The sequence below is a fragment of the Bufo bufo genome, chromosome 1, assembly GCF_905171765.1.
Source record: "Bufo bufo chromosome 1, aBufBuf1.1, whole genome shotgun sequence".
Lineage (NCBI taxonomy): Eukaryota > Metazoa > Chordata > Amphibia > Anura > Bufonidae > Bufo > Bufo bufo.
The window spans coordinates 730686-754709 of NC_053389.1; the positions used below are offsets into that span (position 1 = coordinate 730686).

At 45.6% G+C, this 24024-nt stretch overlaps 2 protein-coding genes across 3 annotated transcripts in view; one reads left to right on the plus strand and one right to left on the minus strand.

Moving 5' to 3' along the window:
- The window catches only part of LOC120986745 (carcinoembryonic antigen-related cell adhesion molecule 7-like), a 986637-nt gene that overhangs the window by 533315 nt on the left and 429298 nt on the right, over positions 1-24024 (plus strand). The gene's annotated exons all lie outside the window — the stretch shown is intronic.
- LOC120986746 (carcinoembryonic antigen-related cell adhesion molecule 21-like) lies at positions 5954-19501 on the minus strand. Of its 2 annotated transcripts, XM_040415459.1 has the most exons (5): positions 18314-19501; positions 16953-18196; positions 7807-8097; positions 6450-6725; positions 5954-6191 (listed from the first exon to the last, which is right to left on the minus strand). In XM_040415459.1, exons 2-5 carry the CDS (start codon positions 17005-17007, stop codon positions 6058-6060), a joined length of 756 nt encoding a protein of 251 aa, XP_040271393.1. In that variant the 5' UTR covers positions 17008-18196; positions 18314-19501; the 3' UTR covers positions 5954-6057. The 2 variants fall into 2 exon arrangements, with proteins under 2 accessions (XP_040271393.1, XP_040271392.1); XM_040415458.1 differs by lacking the exon at positions 16953-18196 and having other exon boundaries at positions 18343-19501.

A 24024-nucleotide genomic window follows, 5' to 3' on the forward strand; every position in this document is an offset into this window, starting at 1 on the left:
TGTGACCGCCATTTCTCAGTGTTTATGTGGTGGCGCTAGAGTCTAGAAATGTGTTTGTTGATGTTTTTCTTGATTGTAGTGCTGGGATAAATTTTATTGACTTTCTGTTTCTTGAGGGTTTGGGACTAAGTATTTGCACGTTAGAGAACGAGATTCGTGTTTTTTGCCATTGATTCTTCCCCTCTTTCTCAAGGGAGCCTTACTCACGTTGTTCATGATATTCATTTAAGGGTGGGTGATTCACATGCTGAGATTATTTCCTGTTTCGTCATGAAGGATTTGCCAGCTCCAATAGTTTTAGGGTTGCCATGGTTGTCTAAACATAACCCAATTATAGACTGGCAGGCGAGACAAATCATTGGTTGGAGCAAGTTTTGTTCGGATAAATGTCTTGTCACACCTATTTCTGAAGTGTCCGTTACGGCCTTGGCTCAGTATTTCTCAGATTTTTCGGACGTGTTTTCGGAGGGTGGGGCTCAGGAATTGCCCCCTCATCGTGACTATGATTGTCCTGTGAATCTCATTCCGGGGGCTAAGTTGCCTAAGTCTCGGCTCTACAACCTCTCTCAACCCGAGAGAGAGGTCATGCGAAAGTATGTCGCCGAGAGTTTGGCAAAGGGTCATATTAGACCATCTAAGTCTCCAGTGGCTGTAGGTTTGTTCTTCGTGAAGAAGAAAGATGGATCACTGAGACCGTGTTTGGATTTCCGGGAGCTGAATCGTAGTACAGTCCTGGATCCATATCCCCTGCCTTTGATCTCTGATCTTTTTGATCAGATTGTTGGAGCCAAGGTGTTCTCCAAGTTGGATTTAAGAGGAGCATACAATCTGATCAGGATCAAGGAGGGGGATGAGTGGAAAACGGCCTTCAATACGCACGAGGGTCATTTTGAGAACCTGGTAATGCCTTTTGGGTTGACGAATGCGCCAGCGGTATTTCAGCAATTCGTCAATGATATTTTTCATCATTTGGTGGGGAGGTTCGTAGTAGTCTACTTAGATGACATTTTAATTTATTCTCCTGATCTGAAGACCCATCAGGATCATGTGAGACAGGTTTTGACGATCCTTCGGGAGAATAAGTTATACGCCAAATTGGAGAAATGTTTGATTGCGGTGCAAGAGCTTCCATTTTTGGGATACATGCTTTCTGATTCTGGTTTTCGTATGGACCCCGAAAAGGTCTGGGCGGTTCTGGAGTGGGACCGACCGGAGAATCAGAAAGCTTTGATGCGATTTTTGGGGTTTACGAATTATTATAGAAAATTTATTTTGAATTATTCCACGCTAGTCAAACCTCTTACTGATATGACCAAGAAGGGCGCTGATGTCTCTGTCTGGTCGGATGAGGCATTGCAGGCCTTTTCGGCTATAAAGGAGAGTTTTGCGTCTGCTCCCATTCTGGTGCAGCCGGATGTATCTCAGCCATTCGTGGTCGAGGTTGATGCATCAGAGGTGGGGGTTGGGGCGGTGCTTTCGCAGGGTCCTTCTCCTGGCAAGTGGGTCCCGTGTGCCTTCTTCTCCAGGAAGCTCTCGGTCGCCGAGAGGAATTATGATGTTGGAGATAGGGAGTTGTTGGCGATCAAGTTGGCCTTTGAAGAATGGCGTCACTGGTTAGAGGGGGCTTCTCACCCCGTTACTGTGTATACAGACCATAAGAATTTGGCTTACCTGCAATCTGCCAAGCGTCTGAACCCTAGACAGGCCAGATGGTCATTGTTTTTTACCAGGTTCAATTTCGTGGTTACCTTTCGCCCAGGGGTCAAGAACGTCAAGGCAGATGCCTTGTCTCGCAGCTTCCCTGGGGGAGGTGATTCAGAAGATCCAGCGCCGATTTTGGCGGATGGAGTGGTGGTCTCCGCTCTGTACCCTGAATTGGAGATGGAGGTGTTGGGAGCTCAGGAGGGGGCTCCTGGTTCGTGTCCCCCAGGGAGGTTGTTTGTTCCTGAGGGCCTACGATACAAGGTGTTCAAGGAACATCACGATACTGTTCTCGCTGGACATCCTAGTGGTAAGTCCACCTGTGATCTGGTGTCCCGGAGGTTCTGGTGGCGAGGTTTGCGTAAGAGTATTGAGAATTACGTGACAGCTTGTGAAACCTGTGCTCGGTCTAAGGTTGCTCATACTCGACCGCCTGGTTCACTTCTTCCATTGTCTAATCCATCTCGTCCTTGGACACATTTGTCCATGGACTTTATTACGGACCTGCCGAGTTCCTCCGGGAGAACAGTGATTTTGGTGGTAGTCGATCGTTTCAGTAAAATGGCTCACTTTATACCACTAACAAGTCTGCCTAACGCTAAGACTCTTGCGATAATATTGTTAAATTGCACAGTATTCCTTCGGATGTTGTCTCTGATAGGGGCACGCAGTTTGTCTCCAGGTTTTGGAGGGCGTTCTGCTCTCGACTTGGCATTCAACTTTCTTTCTCGTCGGCTTTTCATCCACAGTCGAATGGTCAGACGGAGCGTACCAATCAAAATCTGGAGACCTACTTGAGGTGCTTTGTGGCTGAGAATCAGGAGGACTGGTCCTCATTCTTGCCCTTAGCAGAATTTGCATTGAATAACCGTAGGCAGGAGTCCACGGGTAAGTCGCCATTTTTTGGCGCATATGGTTTCCATCCTCAGTTTGGTACCTTTTCTGGGTCTGGTTCCTCCGGGATGCCAGAGGAGGAGAGATTCTCTTCGGCCTTATCCTCTATCTGGCGCGGGATTCAAGGGAATTTGGAGAGGATGGGTGAGAGGTATAAACGAATGGCTGACAGGAGACGTGTGACTGGTCCGGACCTGTGTGTGGGTGATTTGGTTTGGTTGTCCACTAGGAATATCAAGTTGAGATTGCCATCTTGGAAACTGGGTCCAAGATTTGTTGGTCCGTATAAGATTTCTGCTGTGATCAATCCTGTGGCATTTCGACTTGATCTGCCGCAGACTTGGAGGATCCACGATGTCTTCCACAAGTCTTTACTAAAAAAATATGTTAAACCGGTGGTACCATCGCCAGTGCCTCCTCCTCCTGTTCTAGTCGAGGGAAACTTGGAGTTCGAGATCTCCAGGATTCTCGACTCGAGAGTTCTGCGGGGTTCCCTCCAGTACCTGGTTCACTGGAGGGGATACGGTCCTGAGGAGAGGATGTGGGTTCCGGCGTCAGATGTCAACGCCAGCCGTCTGGTGAGGGCCTTTCATAGGTCCCATCCGGATAAGATTGGTCCAGGGTGTCCGGAGGTCACCCGTAGAAGGGGGGGTACTGTCATGCCCCACTCTGCCTCCTCCTCCTGTTCTAGTCGAGGGAAACTTGGAGTTCGAGATCTCCAGGATTCTCGACTCGAGAGTTCTGCGGGGTTCCCTCCAGTACCTGGTTCACTGGAGGGGATACGGTCCTGAGGAGAGGATGTGGGTTCCGGCGTCAGATGTCAACGCCAGCCGTCTGGTGAGGGCCTTTCATAGGTCCCATCCGGATAAGATTGGTCCAGGGTGTCCGGAGGTCACCCGTAGAAGGGGGGGGGGTACTGTCATGCCCCACTCTGACGATGTGCGGAGGTCAGCCAGAATTGCAGCACGAGTCTAGTATTTGTTTTGATGCTGTGCTGGATCCGCCTCGCATCAGGTGCACTGGGTGGAGTCATTATTTTAAATGGTCTCCAGCTAAGTGCTCTGAGCGGATTATACTGTTCAATATGGTCTGGGATGTTTGGAGGGAAGGTTGGCTGTTTGTTCCTGCTCTCAGCAGATAAGTGTCATTTCGTTTGGTTGTTTATGTCATCTTACCCATCCAGGTTCTGTGCGAGCAGGCTGCTCCTTTCTCCCCACTTCACCATCTCAGGGAGTTCAGGGTTCTGTTAGTATAGGCTGGAGGACACAGCAAATCTACCTTCAAGGTTTGTCTGTGGGCTGAGCATTGCAGGGAAAGAGGTCAGGGATAAACTAGGAGGTGACCCTTCCCCTGTCTCTTGTCCAGAGCCTGGTTGGTGTGTTATCTGTTAAACTGTGCACGTCCGCCGTGACAGACTGACTGTGGTGATGGAGACTCCATGTAAGAGCTGCTGCTCATCACCCCCACCCTCCTCTCTGTACTTCATGCCTCCTCATGAACTCCATTTCTACAGAGATTTAGCTGAAGATCATATTAAACTGTTTTCAGGATCATAGAAGAAGATGAGGCAGCTCTTTAGCTCACTGCTCTGAAGTAACTTGTCCTCCTGTGTGATTAGGACAGGATTTATGTGCACTAATAGGACAGCGCCCATTTTATTTCTCCTAATGATTGCTCCCCAGACAAAACAAGCCATTATAACTAATGAAAGGTATTTGGGAATATATTTATAATAAAGTAATATTTGAGTATTTTCATTTTCCTAATTCCCGGAGAACCCCTTTAAATAGATGATGCTCCTAAAGTGGAAACAGTCAGGATAAGCTAAGGATGAGCTGAGGAGGCCACGTGGAGACCATGACCTCCCTTAGGAGGCTGTATTAGGGCTCTACTTTCTAAATTGCCATAATAGGGCTTCCATTGAGGAGCATGTGGTGTCCACTGTACTACAGCATGTCTGCAACTTCATACTATAACATATGGATTCCATAGCAATCCAGTAGAAGAAAATGTGGAGAATATCTCCGTGCACGGCGATGGATCCTGTATGGCAGCACATGGAGCTATATGGCAGCTTTGTGTATGAGCCCTTATTGTGTTTGTACAATGCCCACAACTATTATCTTCCCATGTCACACGAGAGACATGAGATCGCTGTACCGGCTTCTCATGGTTAGCAGTCCTGACGAGGCCGCCTTATTACAAGTCCAAACAGTACAGTAGTACCACCTAGAGATGCTCCATCCGATGCTGTATTAGGGACCTATTCTCCAATACCTCCTTTACATGCTTTAGGCTATATGCCCACGGCACTTTGTAGCGGCCGCCAAACAGCTGTATTTAGAACCAAAGTTTCTATGGAGTCTATGGAGCTATTCACATGGCCATTTTTATAAAGGTGCCGTCAAAAATAGGAAATGTCAGATGAACCCCAATGATATCAATGGGGCGGTTTTAGACAGCTGTTTAGACTGGAGTGCGCCCATCTAACAGCCATTAAAAAAGGGAACACTAATGAAAAAAGGGCCTTTCAGGGGTTAAAATAAAAACAAAAAAAAACCCTCATCCATTTGCACTCAATGGGTCTTCACTGGAGGCAGCAGAACCTGATGAGGTCACATGATCACGCTGGGAGGGTCAGGTCCTGCTGCTTCCAGGGAGGAGCGAGTGTCCCATCACCTGCACATGGGTTAGGTGAGTATCTTATTTGTTTTTCTTTATGTTGGAACTAGTACGGGGGGGAGTCAGAGACATTATATATGTATGGGACACAACTGGTCACTAATATCTATACCGGGGCATAACTTGGGGGCTATAATAATTGCTGAGGGCCATTAATGGCCAGTTATATACTGGGGGCACAAAGGGGTCCGTTATTTATACTGGGAGCACTATAGAGGGGCATAATATATACTCTTTTAACTGAAGACCTAGTGAAATGTATCCATTTTAATAGATAGATGCAAGACGGGTGCTAAATGGCCGAAAAACCTGATAGTGTGCATTCATGTAGCCTTACATAGGTGACGTTGTTTGGACCCCCTGTGTTTCGATATGGGCCCTTTAGACACAGCTCTGCTACATGCGGACGTCTGACAGGGGCATTCGTCTATGCAGGTGGCCGATGACAAATAATCTAGCGCAGGTTTCGTCTATGTTCTGTTTTTTGGCCATAACCTCAGATTGGAAACTTATTTTATTACATGTAGTGGAATGTGAATGACTTAAAACCTCAAGTTGACAATTCTCTGATGGGCCTCTCTTCTAGGTTACACGGTGGGCCACCCACGTGGGCCAAAGTCAGGATGTTCTGAACAGGGCTCTAAGTCTAGGTGCTAAATCCCAGTCCAGTCATGTCTATGGCCAATCTGTTCTACAGTCAGTTTTTCTCAGTTTAATATAATTTAGTTGTAAACGTGCAAACAGACAATGCTTTCCAATAAAGCATCTGACAGGAAAGGTCTACTTACGTTTCCTGGAAACTATGAAGAAAGCAATAATGATGACGACACCAATGACACCCATGACACCCATGATGATACTGATGACACTCCAGTTTGGAGGGTTTGATATTGCATTCTTGCACTTATCATTGTCTGAAAGAGAAACAGACATCATCATGGGTTACCTATTACTATTAGTGGTCCCAACACAGCAAGGTATATCCTCAGGCATTGTGACTAGTGGAGGTTATAAACCACGTCCTTCCTTGGTGGACCTAGGACTGAATCCTAGATGAGAAGAATTGAAACCAGGTACAGACACAGCGTCCCATTCACTTCATTATGTGAGAATCCAATGCCCCAAGATGTGAAAAGAACCCAAAGTTAGTACTTTAGTGACCTTTGACTTACCAGTAGATGGTAATAGAATCTCTGGAGACGTCTCATTTCCTACAGGGTTCCATGCTTCACAGGTGTAGGTCCCAGGAGACCATGGATCCAAGGGGTCAATAATCAAGAAGCTGGAATTGCCCATCCTGGTGATGTTCCCAGTGATCTCTTCTCCATTTTTATGAAATCTCACATTGAGTAGATCTGCTCCCTGGGCGCTGCACTCTAGGAGGACATGACATTGGCTGCCATCTATGGTTACATTCACTTTCCGGAGGGTTGGCTTAGTCACTGGTTCTGTAGAAAGATGAAGTTGTATAGTCAGAAAAAGCTCCTGTACTAGACCCATAGATGGAGATGACACGTTTCTTCATGCATTGTCTTCTTCCCAGTAAACCCTCAACAAAAACTCTCACATCTGTCCTCTCTAGCTTCATGGTTTACACCCTTTGGCCCAGCACTTTGCTCCTGCTCCTCACAACTCTCCCCTTCAATGTGGTACTGTCAGTCTACAGCTCCAACAGTGTCCGGTGACCATGTCAGGACATACTGTACTTAAAGGGACATGTGGAGTCATAATGTGCGCTGATTAACAAGAGGTTGATCGGCGTTCCTTTAAAAAGTCTTCACACTGATCGATGAAAACCTCATGATGGACTAACAATCGCTAGCACAAATATTGCTAAAGTAGCCAGGCTTAGTCCAAACTGCTCTAGCGTAAGATCCAACAAATTTGTATAATCTCTGCCTGTCTGCGCAGAAAAGCTGCTGAAAATCGTCAAAAATGTCACATTTCCACAGATCGGTTTCCTGGAGAAACTCTATTGATAGTTTCCCCCGAATATGTTCTAACCCTACCTCTGAACTTACTAATCCTGATTGTGTTTTCTGACTTTGAAGGCTCAGTTGTGCTCATTTCTGATCAGACCCCTATTTCCACTCTATACCACCTGTCTGCCTAATGTCCTGTGCATTGTATACACCACCAATTACTGAGTATTCCATGGACCCTGACCTAAGGAAGCAACCAGAAAAGTCTATTCCTGGATGGGGTGGAGGATGGAGAGTTCCTTGCACTCCCCAACCAGGTTTACAAATGCAAAACCGGTTGCAGAATAAAATTTCTAGTGTAACCTAAACACAGATATTTCAACATTTTCTTCTCCAAAAAGGTAGATTGTTAAAATGACAAAATCACATCAACAACTACTTCAATGTCCACACATATACTACATGACCACTATCCAAGCAAGGTGCACACTACAGGGACTTCTATCAGTTTTATCCTGGTCTTTGGACTTTGGAGTATTCTTTCCAAAGAAGGAATGGTAGGAGATGAAGGAAACGTGAAGTACTGGTCGTCAATAGCAGGACTCACCAATCACATTGAGATGTATCTGAGCCACAACCTTCATGTTCACCACTTGCTCATACGTCTTGCTGTCTTCTTTGGTCAGTTGTCTCAGAACAAGCCTCAGGTCAGTCCCATTTTTTGAGAAGCTAGCCCGGTGTTTATACAGTGGCCTCACATTCTCAGAGTCATGATAGGTGGCTATAAGTGTTTGGCTGTCTCTCGTTTTTAAATCATATAGAAATCCAGGAGAAATATTTACAGGTGGAAAAGTGAATGATGACCCAACAGCTGCGTATTTCAGGATCTCAGCATTCCCTGGAGGAATTTACAGAAGAATAAAAATAATGAGGTCACAAAAACTTTAACACGCAAAACTATAATATACTACAATATTATTTTTTTTAGGAGATACTGAACACAGGAAGGACAGCCTGGCGCAGAGAGCCTGTTGTGGTAGTCTATGGTTGAGTCTGAAAGTTCACTAAATAGTTTTATCAAAAGTAGGCGACCAACAGGAGTAGACGTTTAAACTATTGGGATAGCTGTCGCTAAAATATAACTTTTATTAAGATTATTAACGCTTGCCGCCACTGTAACGCCGATAGGCGTCAGTGCGGCGGCACGCTCAGGTCTCAGCGATGCCTATTGGCGTCATCGCGTGAGACATGAGATTTCCTGTGAACGCGTGCTCACAGGATCGCGCAGTAAACAAGTTGAACTACAGCCTGCCGGCCGCGATCATTGGCTGGCAGGCTGTAGATTTTTAAAATAACCAATGAAATGGGTATGTCAGACGCTATTTTATAAACAGCGTCTGATGTACCTGCTACCTGCTCCTCTGGTGGTCCCTTTTGCTTGGATCGACCACCAGAGGACACAGGCAGCTCTGTAATATGTAGCACCAAACACCACTACACTACACCCCCCCCTGTCACTTATTAACCCCTTATTAACCCCTGATCACCCCATATTAGACTCCCTGATCACCCCCCTGTCATTGATCACCCCCCTGTAAGGGTCCCTTATCACCGCCAGGCAGTTAGCGTCCAGCCCACCGCACCACGGTCACTGATTAGTCGCTGATTAGCGTCATCGCTGTCGCTAATCAGCACTAGTACTATATAGTATCTGTAAGTGATCAAGACTGATCGCAATCAGATCTATATCAGTACATTAGGGTCACCTTAGGTTCTACAAAAAACGCAGTGTTCGCCCCGATCAGGCCTGATCTTGTGCGCACACTTGCGTTCAGTCCGCCCCACCGCAGTGACAGAAATGTTTTTTTCTGATCACTGCAAAAACACAGTAAAATCGCTGCGCCGCTATAAAGATCACTTCTGAGCTTTCTGGATCTTTATTAGCGATCGCAGCTTTACTTCGCAAGCACTCCTTTTTACTAGGCAGTTGTGCTGTTTTTCCTGGGTAGTCTCAGAGGAATACCCCCTAAATTTAGTTAGCCCAAAATGTCAAAGGGGTATTCCGCTGAAGAGGCCTACAGGATTCTGGCCCTGATGGATGAAAGCGATGGGGACGCCTCACCCGCTGAATCCAGTGGTTCAGAATATGAACCTGTAGACAGCAGTGGCACTCTAACCGCTAGTGAAGATGACGAGGTTGAGGTCCCTGCTACGGTCAGGCGTACCCGATCCCATGTCAGTGTTCTGCATACCCCGCGTGATGAGCCTCATTTGCAGCAGAGTGGTGCTAGCGCTGATCTTGTTTATGGTGCGGCATACACCAGCAGTGCAGCACACCCTGGACCTTCTACCAGCACTGCCCTATTCCCTGGTGAAGTGGTGAGCACCAGAAGGGCAGTTCAAGCTGGTACGGTGGCACGTGCAGTAACTCCCCCGTCGCAGCCACCGCGTTCACAGGCCCGTAGAGCCCTTAGTCTCCCAGAGGTGCTGGAAAACCCAAATTGGCACTCCCCTGCTTCCGCCGCACCCGTATTGCCCCCTTTCACCGCCCAGTCTGGAGTTCGCGTGGAAACGGCTCATTTAGGATCAGCCCTTGAGATTTTTTTAGCTGTTCTTCACCGCAGATCTCTATGACTTAGTTGTGGCAGAAACCAACCGCTACGCCACACTGTATATAACCCAGCCTTTCCGGTGGAAACCAGTCACAGTTTTCGAATTTAAAATATTTTTGGGCCTTATCCTCAGCATGGGTCTAACTAAAAAAAATGTATTGCAGTCCTATTGGTCTAAAGACCCAATACATCTCACGCTTTAAGGCCCCTAAAATGCCAGGGCAGTATAAATACCCCACAAGTGACTCCATTTTGGAAATAAGACACCCCAAGGTATTCCGTGAGGGGCATGGCGAGTTCATAGAAGATTTTTTTTTTTTGGCACAAGTTAGCGGAAAATTATTATTATTATATATTTTTTTTTTTCTTACAAAGTCTCATATTCCACTAACTTGTGACAAATTTTTTTTTTTTACATGAATTTGCCATGCCCCTCACAGAATACCTTGGTGTGTCTTCTTTCCAAAATGGGGTCACTTGTGGGGTATTTATACTGCCCTGGCATTTTAGGGGCCCTAATGTGTGAGAAGTAGTTTGGAATCCAAATGCGTAAAAATGCCCTGTGAAATCCTGGGTATATGTAAAAATACACCCCAAAACACATTGCCCTTCTTCTCCTGAGTACGGCGATACCAGATGTGTGACACTTTTTTGCAGCCTAGGTGCACAAAGGGGCCCAAATTCCAATGAGTACCTTTAGGATTTCACAGGGCATTTTTACGCATTTGGATTCCAAACTACTTCTCACGCTTTAGGGACCCTAAATTCCAAGGCAGCAGGGGCGGACATAACGCCTGTGCAGCCGGTTCAGCTGCACAGGGGCCCAGCGGGGGAGGGGACCCTCCACAGGACGCACAGACAGCTGATTATTCTAATGGTGAAGCAGAGAGCCGCCCGCTCCCAGCTTCACCATTCATAACTCCATCCAGCATGTAGAAGGGCCCCCCTGGCAATCTGCGGCTCACTGTCTTGAGTCTAAAGACGTGCTGTGCCGCCCACAGCTCTGAGCAGCAGGGCCTGAGCTGTATCTGTGATCGCCCTGCCGCCTGTGGCAGGCCTGTGCTGCTGAGCCACTTTACTGTGTCCGTAGCTCCGCCCCTGTTTAGGGAGGGTGGTAGCTCCACCCCATCTAGTGATGGCGGTAGCTCCACCCCCATCTAGTGATGACGGTAGCTCCACCCCCATCTAGTGATGGTGGTAGCCCCCATCGGTAACTCCGCCCACATCAGGTCCTCTCCTAGCTGTTCAGCACCTCAGAGTTGGTGCTTAATGTGTGAGGCCTGCAGCAAACCAGCAACTCAGGAGAAAGTGAGTGAGGACTGGAGGTGGCCCCTGTGCCCACTGTCCCTGCCAGACACTGAACTTGACACTTGGTATGTTATTTTTTTTACTCCACCCCTCACCCTTGTCCCCCTCTGGCCCTCCTGTGACTGGCCCTGGCCCACACTCATGTATTTTGCGGTCCGTGGATCGGCAAGATATGGATGTGGTCCATGAACGATCCGCATATTTTTGCAGACCCATTGACTTAAATGTGTCTGCAGTCCGCATTTTGTAGAGAAGTAGAGGACGTGTCACATTTTCTGTTCTGTGCATAACGGACATACGGATATGGAAAGCACCTAGAAGTCATTTGTTTTCTGCATCCTTATGTCTGTTCCCCAAAGGATAGAAAATGTGACATGTCCTATACTGGTCCCCAACATGCAGGCTCGTTAATGGGTCTGCAAAGAAAAGGCAGATGGCACATGGACGTCATCCGTGATTTGCAGATCACAAAATGCATATGGTTTGTGTCGTGTAAATTGGTTAAAAGTGTTGCTCAGACACTCAGGGGGTCATTTATTAAGACCAGCGTTGTCGGCCCCTCCCCTTCCCCGTCTACGCATTTCCACCCATAGGGGGCACATATCTGGATATAAGTACTGTGAAGGGGGCACATATCTGGGCATAGCTACTGTGAGGGGCACATATCTGGATATAAGTACTGTGAGGGGCACATATCTGGATATAAGTACTGTGAGGGGCACATATCTGGATATAAGTACTGTGAAGGGGGCACATATCTGGGCATAGCTACTGTGAGGGGCACATATCTGGATATAAGTACTGTGAGGGGCACATATCTGGTATAAGTGCTGTGAGGGGCACATATCTGGTATAAGTACTGTGAGGGGCACATATCTGGTATAAGTACTGTGAGGGGCACATATCTGGTATAAGTACTGTGAAGGGGCACATATCTGGTATAACTACTGTGAGGGGCACATATCTGGCATAGCTACTGTGAGGGGCACATATCTGGGCATAACTACTGTGAGGGGCACATATCTGGGCATAACTACTGTGAGGGGCACATATCTGGATATAACTATTGTGAAAGGGGGCACATATCTGGTATAACTACTGTGAGGGGCACATATCTGGCATAACTACTGTGAGGGGCACATATCTGGGCATAACTACTGTGAGGGGCACATATCTGGTATAACTACTGTGAGGGGCACATATCTGGTATAACTACTGTGAGGGGCACATATCTGGGCATAGCTACTGTGAGGGGCACATATCTGGTATAACTACTGTGAGGGGCACATATCTGGCATAGCTACTGTGAGGGGCTTATATCTGGGCATAGCTACTGTGAGGGGCACATATCTGGGTATAACTACTGTGAGGGGGCACATATCTGGGCATAGCTACTGTGAGGGGCACATATCTGGGCATAGCTACTGTGAGGGGCACATATCTGGGCATAACTACTGTGAAAGGGGGCACATATCTGGGCATAAGTGCTGTGAGGGGCACATATCTGGATATAACTACTGTGAAGGGCACATATCTGGGCATAAGTGCTGTGAGGGGCACATATCTGGGCATAAGTGCTGTGAAGGGGGCACATATCTGGATATAACTACTGTGAAGGGGGCACATATCTGGGCATAAGTGCTGTGAAGGGGGCATAGTGTGGGCGTTACTACTATGTGCTGGCCTTGGGAGGAGTTAGAGGCGTGACCTAGTAGGAAAGAAATATATAAACATATTGACCCATATTATCAAGATTTTATTTTATTTTGCACGTATATATTTATATCTGTATGGGTGTTTTTTTTGGGGGGGGCCCAGGTACATACTTTGCACAGGGGTCCTCTGCTGTCTGTGTCCGCCCCTGCAAGGCAGTATAAATACCCCACAAGTGACCCCATTTTGGAAAGAAGACATCCCAAGGTATTCCGTGAGGGGCATGGCGAGTTCATGTAAAGTTTATTTTTTGTCACAAGTTAGTGGAATAGGAGACTTTGTAAGGAAAAAAAATAAATAATCATTTCCCCGGAAGAAGCCAGATCTACTGATGAAACGGCGTTGGGTCAGGAGTCGGCCGAGAGATCTTTGCACCATTCAGGGTATGTTTAATTGTGTTCCTTCCATCTTAACCTCAGTCTCCACAATCGCCTCCTTTGCACTTTGTTTGGGGCGTTGCTGCCATGAGGCTCGGAGGTTTGCTCTTTCAGCTAGTATTCTTTTTCCCTGTATTTTCGTGCACTGACCTCCCGGCCTCTCCTTGGGTCCTGCTCCTCATCTGGGTGTCCCGCCTTGTGCTGCCTGTTTTATAATACATGTATCTACTGTTTATATATATATTTACAATAAAGCTTATTATGACTCCTTGGGGGTCCGATGTTTTGATATCATTCTGTCCGGTTAATATTGGTTGACCTTTATCACTGTTACAAGGCTTCGGGCCAGACTGTCCTGTCCTAACCTCTGGCAGGTAATGCAGCTCCTTCGCTTCTACCTACTGTACCCTCAGGTACTACCGGGGTTTTCCAGCCTCACCTCTGGAGGAATTACAGGGGCTGCACCTCTCTGAGATCCCCTCTAGGCTGAAGGACGGATTTCCACTGTTAGGCACTTGGCTCTCTTCTTAGGTCTTCTACACAGCTGAGGAGCTTGTTACAGTGTACTAGTGTGGGTAATTCCAGGTTGACAGCTCTTCCTTAAGGTCCATTCACACATCTGTGTGTGTTTTGCGGACCGCACATCGCTGGCACTAATAGAATATGCCTATTCTTGTCCGCTATTGCGAACAAGAATAGGATATGTTCTATTTTTTTCGGGATCAGGATCCGCATTTCCGGAGCCGGGCCGCACATCATGCGGCCCCATAGAAATGGATGGGTCCTCAATTCCGTTCCGCAAAATTCAGAACGAAATTGCGTATGTGTGAATGGGGCCTTACACTGATACATTGTAACAATCTCCCTGCAAACAGCTATTATTTACACTGATACATTGTAGCAATCTCCCTGCTGACAGATCTTTCTTACACTGATACATTGTAAAAATTTCTCCGCTGTGTAAGCAGGACAAGTTCAGGGGAGGGGTAGCCTTTGTATGGTACGGTAAATACATGTGATGGGCTTCATTTGATGCTAAGGGAAGGTCCAGATTACTGTCAGGGGTGTTTGCTGGGGATGTGCCGGTGCAGGATATAATTATCTCAGGTTGCTGTTTACATCAGCACTAAGTGCAGCTCTGGATGTGACATGATGCAACTTCACGTGTCTCGAGGCGTCCAGACTGCTGGGGGGGAACTAGAACTGTAAATGCAGCTCCAGATGTCACCTGAGTATAAGGCACAATATAACAGCAGAACTGTGAATACAGCTCCGGATGTCACCTGAGTATAAGGCACAATATAACAGCAGAACTGTGAATACAGCTCCGGATGTCACCTGAGTATAAGGCACAATATAACAGCAGAATAGTGAATGCAGCTTTGTATGTGACATAATGTATATGTACAATAACACTGTCATTGTGAATGCAGCTCTGAAGTATTTAAGTTTTTTTTTTTTTTATACTCTGAGTCTGCTGCTCCAGAGTTCAGGTGTCAGGAATGGTTCCTCCATTACCAATACTGGAAATATCGGGGTGTGAACAGTTTCTGTAGCTTTCAGAGGACAGAGTCTTGGTTGCATTTTCTCTTTTGAGCTGTTGGGACTTTACACATACGTCAGGAGGATAAGACTTCACAGAAGGGCGAGGCACAGACACTATAAAAGTACAGGCGAGGAGTGTACGCCTAGAACATTCCACACCGAGGAGACTGAGCTCGGGCAAAAAGACACAACTAGAAAGAGAGCTGCTCATGGACAGAACCAGAACTGAACCTTTGGGATCTTAGACCAACTGAGATCATACAGGACGGTGGCTCCTGACACCCCGGAGACAATCTTCTTCTCAGAAGCTACAAAGTCCAACAGGAAATTCCTCAGAAACCGTCTTGTGTTTTTATGGAATTTATGGAATTTTAAGGACAAAGTCCATAATAATCTCACATCTCACATTATTCCTGATCTTCTACATTTTCATCTGGATGGAAGCCCTGGTATGATAATGAGATCCTACAGATTGTCTCCAGTTTAGGGAGAATCATATCCTCTCATGCAGGGGTGTAGCTAAACACTCATGGGCCCTGGGGCAAAAGCTCACCTTGGGCCCCCTTTCCGTCAGTGCGTTATGGCCAAGGGCAGGCAAGCACATAGCCTTTGTGCTGTCTGAGGCAAAAATTGAAACGCCACCCCCCCCCCCCATGCCAAATTCTTGACCTAACCCCTTCCCTCCAGCCAGAGGTGTAACTTGACCAGCATGCACTTTCTATAATATCGGTGGCATCTTGTGCGGCACAAAGGTCTTTGGGCCCCTCAGGCTCCTGGGCCCGGTAGCGACTGCTACCTCTGCACCCCTATAGCTACACCCCTGCTCTCATGGAAGAAATCCTCAGACACAGAAATCCCACAGAAGTCCTTCTTTCAAATCATATCGGATTGTTGAGATCGCTTCAAGGATTTCAGAAGAGGGCTGGGGGGGGGGGGTGCTTTTGTGCTTTTTCTCTATGTGGAGAGCATCAGAACTGGCCCCGGGATTTGTATATGACAGGCAATGCGTCCCGGGAAAAATTATATGCAGATTTGCTCTCTTCTAAGGGGGTAGCTGCCTTACAGTCATTGACAACATGACTAAGGATATTAGCAAACTAAGGCCTTCTCTAACAGGAAAAGTGACCCGTCTGCAGACAGCTGTTTCAGGCTTCTTGCCCCTCATCAGCTACTTCCACTAGGTGGCACCTACAGAGACAGCTTTCTTTCTTTTGGAGGAGAGCTAATCTGCATATCCCTTTTCCTTGAAATAATTGCCTGTCCTTCTCCTTACACCAGCCGTGGGACACTCAGCACCCACTGAGACCTATATCAGAGGCTTCCTATCCAGATGACCAACCTTCTTTTGTGTTGATAAGGGGCAACTGTCTGAAGGAAGGTCTCCTGCAAGTTCTGTAAATCTGATGGACACTGACAATACAGCAAGTACCTCCAGTATTTGGCACTACGGAGGTGGATTTCTGTCTCTCAGAGGAGGGCAATCTACATCGATATCAGACGGAGAAGTCACCACTGATACTGCCAATGACGTCATCTGGAATTGTATACAATATAATGGAGTCTGTTATTTGTGATGGCCTAATATCAGTTTAATGTAGGACTGGTATCATACACAATGATACAGTAGAATGACCCTGGGAGGATGAAGAAGGTAAGTCACTGAGTGGGGTGGAGATATTTGGAATAAGGCTAATTAGTTTACACATAGTGGAGACATTGAATACAGACGGGTAGGAGGGGATTTTTATATGTTCAGTAGAGATGTTGCCTGGTTGGGGAATCATCTTTGGTTAACATTGAGTAAACTGTGAGACATTGAATACAGAATATAACAATGGCTACATGTTACACTGCCCTTTTTATGAGGTTACAGTGAGGAGACAAAAAGTATACAGTAAAAATCTTTTGCACTTAATATGAGTCACAGATACCAAAGCAGGATTCTATATACTAGACATATATCTTTCAGACCTCACCCAAGCCATACACACAGTACAGTAATAAAAGGGAAGCCAACATAGTTCACTGTGGCTAACGTTTCCCATCAGAACCTGAAATCCACATGTATATTCTTGGAACAGAATGTAGATATCATGAGGATTTGTCCAGTGAGCTCACAGCACAGTAGTTTCCACACACTTTATAGGTGCATTTAATTCCCCATACATGCAGGACTACATACAGTGCATTATTCTCACCTGCAGCAACAACATTACTGAGTAATAGTACAGGCAGGAACACGGAGGTCTTCATCTTGGAAGCAGTCAGTGAGGGGGTGATGAAAGGTCTGATGAAACAGCCTTAGTAATGTAAATTAACATAAACGTCATCTGCTGAGATTTCACAACCCTTAATGTTGTGTTGTATCAGGCTATGTTGTGATGTAGAGGAATGAGTGACTCATTAGGCCAACGTCACTCATAACATCACACCCCTCAGGCATCATCATTTTCTCTTCTTCATACTCTAACAATAAGGCGCAGACATTTTATTTGTGGATAACTTGTAGTGATTTGGTGCATCCAAGGAATTCTGACATTCTGAGACTTATAGTATAATAGCTGAGAAGACCTCTGTACAGCAGTAGGCCATTCTTGAAGGCAGATAACTGAGATGATTATCCTTTATTCATATATCACCACCATATTGTGCAGCACTGTGCCTTACATAGCAGTCAAGTTGCAAATGCAATCTCTAATACAATATAAACAAGAAAAGGCAAAGAATGTAAAGAAAATATACAAAGCAAATAGAGGACTGCCCAAAACGAGCTTACAATCTTCTAGACAATGAGGACAGCATGAGTTATGCACGGCATACATGGCTGACATTTAGTTACTTATCTTCACAGTATTTGGTGATATTGTAGTAATGTAAATAAATATAAACCTCATCTGCTGCAATTTCACCCCCCCTCATGACATGTTTTATCAGGCCATGTTGTGATATAGAGGAATGAGTTTGGTGATATTGGCTTTTATTAACACAGGGGTAATGTTGGACCCCATGGCGGTCCCCTGACATTTATTCTAACGCTAATATAACAGATCTTAGAGACAAAGCTTATACAGAAAGAACATTTTGCAATTAAGATGAGTCACATATATAGTAGAGAGGTTCCATAGATTACACACAGATCCCTGGAAGCACACCTGACCCACATACAGAAGCCATGAACCCTCAACACTGTACAGCCGCCATATTAGTTCGCTTTTCTTTGGATGACTGTATGACAAGAATTAATCAATAAGTCTTACATCAAATAATTACAGGTCATGACAGTTAATTAAGGAACAAAAACTAAAAGTAACCTGGTTCCCTGTAGTTACAATTTCCCTTTTCGAAGCGAAACCAATGACATCTATTATTGTGTCTGAATGTTGTTAGTCACAGAAGTTTGAGAGCATGAGGCTTTAGCCAGGGATAGAGTTGCACACTAAGGCTGAGTTCACACTTCAGTTGTTTGATCAGTTATTGTAAGCTAAAACTATTATTTCTGTGGAGGCTTCACTACGGTTTTTGGCTCATAATAACTGATGGAAATAACTGCCCAAATAACTATAACTATATACAGTATGCGGATCTCACCTGCTGCAGCACAGGTTAGGAGTAGTAGTAGAAGGAGGAACATGGTTGGCCTCATGCTGGAAGCAGATAGTAAGAGTGTGTATCTCATTGAGAGGTCCACTGGGTGAATGAGCCTGTCAAATCTTTAAAGTCATGTGACTTCCTTTAAGACTTTCCTACTTTGTGTCGTAAAAAACTTGGAAATTCCCACATAATATTTGTTAGTTACCAGGCAACAAAATTACATCATCTTCCCTGCAGTTGTCAGGACGTGCCAGTGGGCTGACACAGGGGCTCCCTCCCTTTTTCTGACAAACTCCGTGGATCCTACATCTACTATTGACCCTTTAAAGGTGTTGTCCACTTTCTGGTTACTGTTACCCAATGTGTTTGTCAGATGACTATACGGCACTTACTAATATAGCTTTTGTTGATATTCTGCGCCATTTTCTATATTTCATAAGGTATATTTCAATCTAAACGCACTGTATCTGCCAGTTTCACTTGCACTGTTGCAGGCTTAGTGCAGGGGCAGTGTGTTTGAGTCGGGGAAGCTGAGTGATGTGTCTGGTCACAAGACTCTCCGTCAGCAGCCGTCTTATGGAAAGGAATAGAAGTGAGCAAAGTTTTGAAAAATTTGATTCAGCCGATTCGCCAAACTTCGAAAAGAAATTCTATTTACTAATAAATTTGTCACGAAAGACACTATAAATCAGGTATACCCAGGCCTCTCAGTGTGAAGGCTTGAAAGTTAACTCTTTATAACCTCTGGGCATTTAAAAATGGTACATGCAGAGGGAGCCATGGTGGCCGGATGTCTGCTGTTCTAAAGAGCAGACACCGGGCACTAATGTCCGTGACCTGCGATAATGGCAGTTGTGGACTTTTATCCCTTCAGATGCCGTTACACCATAACAGCAACATCCCCTGTTTGGCTAACATATTATATGGCAGCTACTAATTTTCAGCCTTCTTTCCGTAATGGCAATAATCCTGCTGCCGTATCTGATCCATCCGCCATGTTCGGCCCATCTGATATTAACCGTAATACCTTTTGAAAGCAAAATACCATTGGGCTCATAGTATGGAGGGATCCTGGACTTTATAGAGGGATCCACATGGGCTAAAATTTCGTTGCACTGCGCAGTGATGTAGAATTTGTTTTCAATTTGTTGTGGCTGTCAGAGTGACACCGAATAAAATTTCCATAACAGAATGTGGTAGCTAGGAATGATGAATTTGGGTCCAGATAGTGGAGCGATTATCTGGTAAACCAGCATAGTTCCTACCATAAACAATTACAATAAAAACTTTTATTATTTTTTGCGCTAAAAGAATGTATAAGCTACGATGAATTTGGGTCGAGTTGGTGGAGTGATTTGTGTGGTTCATTCGGATAACCAACAAGGTTCCTCCATGCTAAGTAGTTATCTGACCCTAGTTGGTCCGCGTCCAACATCTTTGAAGGACAAGTGAAGTTCAGCAATAACAGGCATGTGATATCTTTAGATTCCCAGGGCTGTACGCCCGCTACACTGAAGGGATCAACGTGCGCTTCTCACTGTCACGGTACCTCCCGTGTCAGAGGTTAGAAGATCTAGGAGACTGGCTGCATGTGGAGTTAACTGACAGTCTCTTGATTCTCAGTGTTGTTATTTGGTAATGACCACACCTCTTGTCAGGTGCAGCTGGTGGTCATTACTGCGTTCCCCATTTATTTTGATCTCACACTTTAATCCATGCAGTTGATATTCTCTACTTGGATTTGGAAGAGTTGGTGTGTGGACCTTCCTGTGTTCCCGCTCATCCATTTTCTATAAGACAAGTTGTACTGCTCTTTGTATTTGGTTTTTCCCTTGTGAGGTTGTTACTAGGCCTCAGGGAGACACTGGTTCATTCACCTGGGAAGGAACCAGTTGTCTCATTCCCTGTCACTACCTTAGGGCATGTTTAGGGCTCCTAGGGTTTACGTTACGGTGTATGTATCTTCCCACCTTCAGGGTCTATACATAATGACAGGAGTCAGGGCTAGGTTTAAAAGTTTCTTAGGAGGTGTCCATTTCCCTCTACCTTGCCTTGAGGACTAGCTCTTTGTCTTTTCCCTTCTGTTGGTATTCTGGTGTTCCTCCCCTCCCCACTATTCGTGACATTATCAACCGCCTAAAAACCGCCATTTTGTTCGTATCAGTGCAGCAATGGATCCTATTTCTGCACTGGTCGGACATCTCCAGGGGCTGTCTTTGGAGGTAGCTGACCTCCGCACGACCGTCTCACAGATCCAGAGACCACAGGTGGCTGGTTCCGACAGCGGGAACCAGGCCTGCCCTGAACCCAAGATGACTCTTTCATGAATATCCGAGTCATTGGAGGCGTCTATTTCCCTTGCTGTACGTCTTGATATACGCCTGAGGGAAAGATCTAAAGTTCCTCAGTCTCAGGACTTAAAATCATATAAGGTGGCGGCCTCTTCTGACACTTTGGGGGGAGAGACCCTTGAGTTCATGCCCAGTGACGAACCTATGCAGTTGGGGTAACTATTCCTGGACCTGGGGATAAGAACTTTAGGCATCAGAAGGGACTCTGCTTTTTCTGTGGAAAAAGGGAACATTTTGTTAACTTATTTCCTTATGTTCAGCGTCAAGGAAAAACAAAAAATGTGTTTAATCCTCATCTCACTCTTGGTGGTGTGGGTGAGGAATCTGAGAATTAACTTTTGTCATTTACCGGTAGTACCTGATTTCTCCTGTCTGCCGAGGTAGTGCTAGACTCCAAAACTGTGGAAATTGAGGTGTTTATTGACAGTGGGGCAGGGGTTAACCTAGTTTATGGTCACTTTGTTCATATGCATAGTTTGACAGCAAGTGCATTAGACAAAAATATTTCGGTGTTTGCAATTGATTCCGCTCCACTCACTCAAAAATGTTTATCACAAATTGTACAGGACAGCCATTTAAAAGTGGGTGATTTTCATCAAGAATCCATATTGTGTTTTGTGCTGGAGGGTCTGCCTGCTCCGTTGGTGCTAGGGTTATCATTGTTAAGTAAACATAATCCTACCATCGATTGGCAAGCGAGACAGATTCTTTATTGGAGTGATTATTGCATAGACAACTGTCTTAGCACGTCACTTTCTACCTTCGTTTATTTCTGATTTTGCTGATGTATTCTCTGAAAGTGGAGACCAGGAGTTACCCCCACATCGTGAGTATGATTGCCCCATCAACCTTATTCCCAGAGCTAAATTGCCCAAATCTCGGTTGTATGATCTTTCTGAACCCGAAAGAGCAGCCATGCAAGAGTATATCACCGGCAGTTTGGCTAAGGGACATATTAGACCCTCCAAATCCCCAGTGGCTGCAGGGTTTTTCTTTGTTAAGAAAAAGGACGTAACTCTTAGGCCATGTCTGGATTTCGTTTAATCGTATCACTGTCCGTGACCCTTACCCCCTTCCTTTGATCCTAGATTTGTTCAATCACATTGTCAGTGCCAAGGTGTTCTCTACGCTGGATTTGAGGGGGGCATATAATATGGTAAGGGTCAAGGAGAGGGATGAATGGAAGATGGCCTTTAATACCTCTGAGGGTCATTTTGAAAATATGGTCATGCCTTTTGGGTTAAGCAATGCCCCTGCGGTTTTTCAAAATTTCATCAATTACATCTTTCATCATCTGGTGGGCAGGGTTGTTGTGGTGTATCTGCATGATATTCAAATTTATTCTCAAGACATGGAAACTCTTCAGGATCACGTGAGACAGGTTTTACAGATCCTTAGAGAGAATAAGTTGTATGCTAAGATGGAGAAGTGTGTATTTGCAGTTCCGGAAGTACAATTCCTGGGTTACCTACTCTCATCTTCAGGTTTTCGTATGGATTCTGAAAATGTCCATGTGGTGTTGGACTGGGATGGACCCGAAAATCTGAAGACGCTTATGCCAGTTTTGGGGTTCACCAACTACTACCGTAAATTAATTTTGAACTACTCGACTGTGGTTAAACCTTTAATGACATGACTAGGAAAGGATCGGATGTCTCAGTTTGATCTGATGCAGCATTACAAGCCTATTCAGCAGTAAAGGAATGTTTTGCTTCTGCTCCTATACTGGTGCAGCCGGATCTGTCACAGCCATTTATTGTGGAAGTTGACGCATCTGAGGTAGGGGTGGGAGCAGTTTTGTCGCAGAGTCCTTCACCTAGTAAATGGCGCCCATAAGCATTCTTCTCTAAGAAACTCTCGGCTGCAGAAAGAAATTATGACATAGGCAATAGAGAATTGCTGGCCATTAATTTGGCTTTTGAGGAATGGCGTCATTGGTTGGAGGGAGCAATTCATCCTATTACGGTAATTACCTATCACAAGAATCTGGCTTACCTGGAGTCAGCTAAATGTCTGAACCCTAGGCAGGCCAGATGGTCGTTGTTTTTTACCAGATTTAATTTAATTGTCACCTATCGCCCTGGGATTAAGAACGTCAAGGCGGATGCTTTGTCGCGTAGCTTTCCTGGGGGGGGGGGGGGTAATTCGGAAGATCCTGGTCCTATCTTGTCTGAAGGGGTAGTAATTTCTGCCCTATATCCCGACCTTGAGGCTGAGGTGTTGGAGGCCCAGGGAGATGCACTGGATTCTTGCCCTCCAGGGAAGTTGTTTGTCCCTTCTGAACTACGGCACAAGGTGTTCGAGGAACATCACAGTACAATTCTTACAGGACACCCTGAGAGCAGATCCACGGTCGATCTCATCTCTCGTAAATTCTGGTGGCCGGGGTTGCGTAAATGTGTGAAGGGCAATGTGTCAGCCTGTAGTACCTGTGCACGTGCTAACGTGACACATACTTGGCCTTCAGGATCTCTACTTCCGTTGTCCATCCCATCCAGACCTTGGACTCATTTGTCCATGAACTTTATCACAGATTTGCCGAATTCCTCAGTGATTCTAGTGGTTGTTGATTGCTTCAGTAAGATGTTGCACTTTATAGCATTACCAGGGCTACCTAATGCTAAAACTCTCGCACAAGTGTTTGTTGACAACATCGTGAAACTACATGGTATTCCCTCAGATGTGGTGTCTGATAGGGGGACTCAGTTTGTTTCCAGATTCTGGAAGGCATTCTGCACTCGCTTGGGAGTACAATTGTCCTTCTTTTTGGCCTTTCACCCTCAGTCAAATGGACAGACTGAGCGCACTAACCAGAATCTGGAGACTTATCTGAGATGTTTTGTCTCAGAGAATCAGGAGTGGTCTTCTTCTTTGTCTTTGGCTGAGTTCGCCATAAATAATCTTAGGCAGGAGTCCACTGATAAGTCGCCGTTTTTTGGGGCATATGGGTTCCATCCGCAGTTTGGCACATTTTCTGTTTCTGAGACTTCTGGTATACCTGAAAAGGAAAGATTTTCCTCTTCTTTGTCATCTATTTGGTGGAAAATTCTAAATAATCTGAAAAAGATGGGCAAGAAGTATAAACGAATGGCTGACGTATGAGTGGTCCGGACATGAGAGTGGGTGATTCTGTGTGGCTGTCCACAAGAAACATTAAGTTGACAGTACCTTCTTGGAAGTTGGGCCCAAGGTTTATTGGTCCGTATAAGATCTCTGCCATTATTAACCCGGTAGCCTTTCGTCTTGACCTTGCGCAGGCTTTAAAGGGGTTGTCTCACCTCATTAATCAATAGTCATTCTGTTCCTTGCAGTCTGATGATTGATTTTG